The sequence below is a fragment of the Halyomorpha halys genome, unplaced genomic scaffold (assembly GCF_000696795.3).
Source record: "Halyomorpha halys isolate HHAL.00 unplaced genomic scaffold, Hhal_1.1 Scaffold270.1, whole genome shotgun sequence".
In the NCBI taxonomy this organism is placed as follows: Eukaryota; Metazoa; Arthropoda; class Insecta; order Hemiptera; family Pentatomidae; genus Halyomorpha; species Halyomorpha halys.
This window is the reverse complement of record NW_027105226.1, coordinates 1,167,751-1,175,583: the sequence shown is the minus strand read 5'-3', so window position 1 is coordinate 1,175,583 and position 7,833 is coordinate 1,167,751. Positions and strand designations below refer to the sequence as shown.

Here is a 7,833-nt window from a genome sequence, read left to right as displayed (position 1 = left end):
CCAAGAGATCCCAGCGCTTCTCTCCCAGCCGCTTAACTGTTATTGAGGGCCAGCAGAGACTGCTTTTTAAAAGCTAAGGAACAAAATCTATTCCATTTCTGTTCCAAAATTGGTTTCATGTGTCGGTATGTAGTTAATTTCGAGTTTGAGCATAATTGATGGAACCGTTAATCCAATTTTGAGGAATTTTTCAAGGATTGCGGGGTTAGATTAAGCCCATATAGACTCTAACAGGCCCCTTTCACTACTTTTGTTTGTTCATACGTACGTAAAGGCATTTTTCCTCAGCACAACTGTCTATATAAATTTTGGGATTAGAGAAAAATAGATCTAATACAAATTTCACTAAGCCTGTCAACTTTCTCTGCTTATGCCTGCGTGAAATTCCTTTCTGAACAAGTCTATATTTCAATAATAGACTTGATAATTACGCGTTCAATAGAAATTCACAAAAAAAGAATAATTTTCAAGAAATCCAAAATTCAGAAAAAAAAATAACGAGTTGTGAGGAAAATCGAAATATAAAAAAAACAACAGTCCAACGTATTTGATACATTTTTTTAGTATCAAAAACTATTAGTATAGGACCAAAAATATAATTCAATCAATTAAAAATTAATGTAAACCTATAGTAAAGAAATAAAATATATGATTATTGAAATTAACATATGTTGTAGTACATTACGACTTATTTTTTCATAAATCACATTCTTTCTTTTTCCTGTTAGACTTGAGTAAAAACTTCAGAGAGTTCGAAGATAAAACGTGTTATTTTGGAAACTAAATTTAAATCTAAAATAATCACAAGAGGTTAAAAAAACAAGGAAAGGAATTAATTGAACCGAAACAAGAGATATCAACTAATACCACAACACAAGCTTATCTTTGAGTGCGAGGTTCAATCCACGACAGTCGTCAAAGAAGGGTCAAACATGGAGGAATATACTAACGTAGCAGACTACGTTCTCGGCCGGATATCGTCCAAGAAGGATAATGTGGCACAGGTAAATAACATATAAATATAATGTGAACAAACAACAGATAAAGATAATAAAAATTTTCCTCATAAAATAACCAAAATATTGTTATTCGTAAAGAAACTTTAACTTGAAAAAATATTTTTTTGTTGACGAAGATATTTCATACACTTGGAAATAAGAGAAAATCACATCTTTCCATTATTGTAGTTTCAAAATTAGGTATAACGCGAAAATACGAACGTGTTTATAATTATTCATAATTAAGTGTTCAATTACTTAACGCTTATATTAATATATATATTTTTAAACTTCTTATACTACCTTGAGGTCAAAATTAAAACAAAGTAGTTTTAATTAATTAATTAAATAATTCAATCAATTCATAATTTTGTTGTTCCGACGTTTTCAGGATACTGTGTTCCTCTGTTAAGATTATACAATTTAATATTTTTTTTTTAAATAAGCAGTATTAAAGTATGTAGGAAAGATAAATGTTTAGGATATTTTATTAAACAATAGTATATTTTTTCAAATCAAATTGTCAAACAATGAGAAAAATAATAATAAAAAGTACATTATTCGTGAGATTTTTTATTCAAAATTTTAAATTTGTAAACTGCTTATTGAACAATTAATATTAAATTTTATAAGTAGACTAGAGGGTCATAGATTTTTCAAGACGGCCAAGAAAAAAAAAATGAATTAATAACTATTGCGTTTAATATTTAATCTTAATACAAGATAAGAGGTTTAAATAGTAAAAAATTAAAATAGTGAAGCTCAGAAGTTGAAATAAACTTATATTTATATAGTTATTTATAAAGTCATTAATTATCATTAAATAAATACCTTTCAGTACGGACACTACTAAAAGTGATAATTAAATACGACATATTGCAAGATAAAGAATTAATTTTTTATTAAATAAATTAGAAAAAAATAAAGATCAGTGGGACTCAACCTCACTAATTACATCTGTAAATCACATCAATTTTTTTAAATTTTGATTACTATTTCTAGAATATTAAAATTTCATTTCCAAATTTATTTTAGATTTAAATTATTTATTCCAAAAGGTATTGAAAATTATTAAAAAAAAAAAAAAAAAAAAAAAAAGTTAAACTTTTAAACGACAATATATATTACTAAAAAATATGTGATATAGAAGTAAATTTATATTACAGTAATGAGAGTGAACTAACCAGTACTTCCTCCTCCAGTTAGATTATTATAGTACATTGTGTCCTTCAATTCCAAATAAACAAACAAGCACTAAGCCATTGTGTACCATTGAATTTACTAACTTCCCCAAGATTTTATCAACTAAAATTACCATCAAAATTTTACGAACAATTAAATATTAATCAAACTAAAAGATAAATCAGGATGTCAATTCTATAAGGTATTAAACTCTATTTAAAAAAAAAAATACGCTGTTTTTAGTCACATTTTTTTCTATTCCATGTTATTTCAAGACAAAACTCACGACGTTTCTATTATACTCAAAAGAAGAAAAATTCATTAATAAGTTAAAAATAAATTTTCTGCAAAAGTCTGGTGAGATTTGAATAAAAAATTGTATTTTACCTAAGTAACCAAAATTATTAGTATGGGTGTAAATTTCAATTCTTATTAAGAAATAAATAAATACAAATAATCAGTAAAACAAATATCTGCGAAATATTTTGAAATTAAAAAACAAAGAAAAAGAAATACCAAATATTTATATTACTAGATATTTATATTTATAACTTATATAAATCATAATTTTTTTTTTTGTAATTATGCCTTATTAAATATTTTATGTTGATTATATAGTAAAAATAGTTTGTATAAATATTTAGAATTTATATTTCATTCATTAGTCTTAATTGGAACTGATAGAGTTCTGAAAAAAAAAATGTAAATGATATGATTACTTTTGTAAAGAATTGCTGATAATTGATTTCTTTTTTCAAATTTATCTTCTGTGATTTTTTGACGCTGAAAATATCTATGGTCCTGATAAATATCTCATGGCGTTAAAATACTAGGAACACTTAATTCAAAAATCAGTGCTGCCGATAAAGTTCAGTTGCATTGCGTTGATGCTCACACAGTATACCAAGACTAGTTATAATATATAGAATAAATATTAAAATACTTAATTGTAATGCAAGATAATTTTTTTGTTCTTATTGTTTTAGTTTTTTTATCTCTCTCTTCTATATTTTTTTTATCATTTTTACTTTTTATAATATTATTCATTTTTTCCCTTCTATTATTTACCCATATATCTACATCTATTTATTTCTCTGTATAATAATTAATGAAAAATTTAAATATATATATACATGAAAAATCCTACATAGTCATCCAAATTTATATTTCATTAAAATATAAACAAATACTTAACATAAATTTATAAAAAAAAAATGACAACATTTAAAATAAAAGTAATAAATATATAAGTGACAACTATAACGAGTTATAAATATTTAAAAATAAAGTGTAATGAATATAAAAATAACAAATATGAAAAGTAATAGATAGAAGTAATAAATACAAAAAATATATAAACCAAGATTTGAAAATAATTGTTTGAGTTTTGTGATGGCTTGGAATCTTCAACTCAAATGGCCTTACAATGATGATATAAATTTTTATAATAAATATAAAAGAAAAAAATTTTTATAGAACTAGAAAAATATGAATTTTAAGCGAAATTTCTATATTCATTTTAATTGTAATGATTATTTTAATCTAAAAATATTATCAAAATTCACTCCCCTTCCTCCCACCGACTCAATAACTTGTAATATTACATTTATATTTTTAAAATCGATAAAATATTCAATTTGAAAAAAATTACAGCATACGACTTAAATAATTTTTCACTAAAACCACCCCACGACTCTGGATCTCTCTTTGTCTTTTATATCCGTAAAATTATAGTAAGATTTCATATTTGTTTTCAATATTTATTGCGAAAGAAGTAGTAACAAAAATTATATTATATTGTGTAAAATTGTTCGATAATTTTAAGTTGGTTTCTATTAGCTATGGGCTATGAGCCAGTACTAGTATAATGCGCAGTATACAATTGTGGAAAAGGCCTTTGTCAATTTCCACGAAAATATTTCATTGCCCGTACCTCTAAAGAGGCTGCAAAAATTCGTAATTGGATTTCACATAAATCCAATATGAAATTAATTTTATGAGATTTCACTTATAGATACTTATTTAGTTCCCATTCAGGTGGAATTTCCGAGAAAAAAAATATCAAGCATCATAAAGGAGGAAAATATATGAACGGAAACATCTTTCATTACATTTATGTTGTTTTGTTTTTCTCACTAATTTCTGTTATTTCTTATTGAAATTCTTCATATGTCTTTCATTGTGATTTTTGTTGGTTTTAGATTTCAGTTATTTGTTTTTTCTTAATTGTTGAAACCAATTTTCGTAGCAATAAATATCTTGTTTCACGTGTTGTAACAATTCGATTGTTTTATTGCTATCAAATAAATGTTGACAAGCTCATTCAATAAATCAACAAAAAGATTAGGCTTGGTGCCAATGTAACTCATCCAGTTTTTTTTTCAACTGGTTCGGGAGAATTAATTTCTATAACATACTATCTACTAATTAATTTTCTGTAGTTAAACAGCCACCAGAGACCATTGTAACCACCAGTAGTACAATAAAAATCCATTAAAATCTATATTACGAAATCAATGAAACATCAATTTTTTTTTTAATTTATGAAAGAGTTTCAAAAGACTTAATAGTAAAATTAATTAAATAAAAAATTAATTTATTATTATTATTAATGCAGCTCCACAACTCGAAGTCGAGTCCTGGCCTCGTGCATCAGCCTTCACCAATCATTACGATCTTGTGCGGCCGTCATCCAGTTCCTCACTCCCATTATGGTCCTGCCATCACCACTCACACCATCCTCCATCGAAGGTGTGGTCTTCCTCTGCGTCTTGCTCCATGTAGTACCTTGGTCACTATTTCCCTTGGCAGATCACTCTCAGCCATCCGAGCAACATGCCCTGCCCACCTCAATCTACTGAACCTCACAAACTGGAAAATGTCTCGTTCCGTATATAAAACGTTTGAGCTCTTGGTTTGTTCGACGTCTCCATATCTGGTCAACCTTGACAGCTCCAAATATTTTACGGAGAATCTTCCTCTCAATGACCATTAAGTTGTGCTCACTAGCCTTGGAGATAGTCCACGTTTCCGAGCCATACAGAAGAATTGGTCGAATAATAGTTTTATACAGATAGATTTTGGTGTCCTTAGACAAGGCACGGCTCCTAAAATAGGGAACGAGGTTATAATAACAGCGGTTGGCACAAAGGACTCTTCGTTTAATTTCGGAGTCCACAACATGGTCTTGGGTTATGAGCGATCCAAGATACGCAAACTCGGTGAAGTGTATTCTCCGATCCTGATTTCTTCACCGGGCCTGGGGATTTCCTCTGTGACCATTTATTTGGTCTTTTCTGCACTCACTTCAAGCCCCATTTTTATTCCTGCTTCAGCCAATTTCATAAATCCATCAGAGACAGCTTGGAAAGAGCGTCCGCCAATGTCAATGTCATCAGCGTAAGTAAGAAGCTGTATTGTTCTGCTGAATATTGTTCCGCCCATTTGAATTCCAGATTCTCTATAGGCCTTTTCGAGAGCTAAATCAAAGAGGAGGCTGGCCAATGCATCCCCCTGCCTTAGTCCTCTTACTGAGGCAAATTCATCAGATCTTGCTCCCCCAATCTGCACCATGCATCTCACCTCTCTCATGGTTAGTTTAACCATTCTAATTAACTTCTCAGGGATGTTGGATTCTCTCATTGCCTTGTACAACTGTCCCCTATGAATGCTGTCATATGCTTTTTTGAAGTCAACAAATAGGCGATGCGTTTTAATCCCGTATTCCCGTCTTTTCTCAAGCATGATGCGTAAGCAAAATATTTGTTCTATATACAATATATTAAAAAATTAATTTAAGGACGATAAAAATAAGTTCAGGAGTGAAGTTAACTGTATAGACGATAAACTACATAATAAGAATCAATCTAATTAATTTGTTTTTACCCAAAAACATATTTTATTTTAAAAAACTAATTAAAAAATACATAAATTCCCTCTATATTCGACTATTACAGTACTTTTTAGATAAACGGTCTAAACTTCCAATTCATTTGAAAAGAATAATCTACGTGACTATAATAAAACCTATCTGAACATATGGAGTTAAGCTTAGGAGCTCCGCTAAACCTTCCAATTCCTCTCGTATCCAATCCTTACAATCCATAATCCTCAATGCTCCTTACTTTGTCACAATAAAGTCGTCCATAAAGACCTTAATATTTCTTATGTAACCGATCTATCCCGAACCAGATATCACTCCTTCCATTATAAACTCGCTAACCACTCAAACCCATTAGTGTCTAACATTGCTTCCTCGTTCATTCCTTACAATCCTCCGAAGCGCCTAAAAAGATGGCCTCGAGATTTTATATAGTAAAAACTGTGTGATACCAATAATTTCTATACACGCCTGTATCATACTTCAAATTTACTTGTAGTATGTTATGTACAGTTGTAAATGTCAATAAATTTTTAAAAAAATAACTAATAACATTAAATGAATAACAACTCAGCATCTTAGTCATTAGTCATCACACATCAGCAGTGGCCTGAGAATTGTTTTAAATATAAGATCAGTTGTTTCTGGTTTTAGTTTGGAATTTCGGTTTAGGACAGGATATAGCATTCTGTAAAATAAACTAATATATTTAAATAAGGAAGATTGTGTTCATTCACCAATTTCATATTAGTGTCTAAAGTTTTATTTTATATTCGTCTTTTTATTATAAGGGAAGTTTACTTTTTATTCAATTATCTTTTCCTGATACTGAACAAATTGAGTGTAAATAGGGTTTTCCTGTAGCTAATCAATCTTTACAAACTAGCGGATATGTAGCTCTTTGTAATAGATGTTTGTACAAGCCACCGACATCAAACATAGAACCCACAGAGCACTCAGGCTGAAAGGGCTAGCGGTCAGAGCCAATCGGAACTCTGATGGCTTCATCTGTCCGTGCTAGTGGTCATTATTGGTGCCGGCTGTCCGCCATCCAACTTCGTCAGTTTATTGGTTATTACGATGAGGGGAGACGGGGGAACAATAGAGGGGGATGTTTTTCGTAACAGAAGTGGGACAAAACTTTATAATTGATTCGACTCATGATACAATATTACTATTAGAGTGGGGTTTATAATTCATGGTGCCACTTCATATTTCTCGACAGTTTTTCCAGTGGTTTTAGTTAATTTTGTGTTCCTTAGTTACTGTTAAATGCTATTTATTATCTATGTAAGAAGTAATTACCAAAGAAATTACGTTTAAAATGATTTTATGAACTTTAAATAAATTTTTTTTTTAATATTTATTTTTTGCTATTTACAACTGTATATTATAATACGTTTAGTAAATCTGATCTAAGTTAAATTGGAGTGTTACAGGAGTGTAGAGAATCTACCCATTGGTAGCACTCTAATGACATTTTACATTAGCTGGTCTCGTGGCCATCTTCTTTTCAGGCGCCTTGGAGGATTGTCAGCAATGAAAGAGGATGCAAGATTAGAAACTAGGGGGTTTCAGTAGTTAGAGATTTTATAATGGAAGGAGTGATATCTGGGCTAGATCGGTTACATAGGGAACATTAAGGTCATTATGTATGATTTTATTTGTGACAAAGTAAGGAGCATTGAGGATTTTACAAAGGATTTTGGATTGTAAGGATTGAATACGAGAGGAATTCGAAGGTTTAGTGGAGCCCCAAAGCTCAACTCCATA

General features: G+C 29.6%; 1 protein-coding gene across 1 annotated transcript in view; it reads left to right on the top strand.

The window, feature by feature from the left end:
- The first annotated feature begins 693 nt into the window (after positions 1–693).
- LOC106680623 (probable 4-coumarate--CoA ligase 1) overlaps positions 694–7,833 on the top strand; it is a 30,201-nt gene continuing 23,061 nt past the window's right edge. Inside the window, exon 1 of the mRNA XM_014420473.3 lies at positions 694–1,004. Within this exon, the coding sequence (XP_014275959.1) occupies positions 933–1,004 (72 nt within the window). The 5' untranslated portion in view covers positions 694–932. The remainder of the gene's footprint in view (positions 1,005–7,833) is intronic.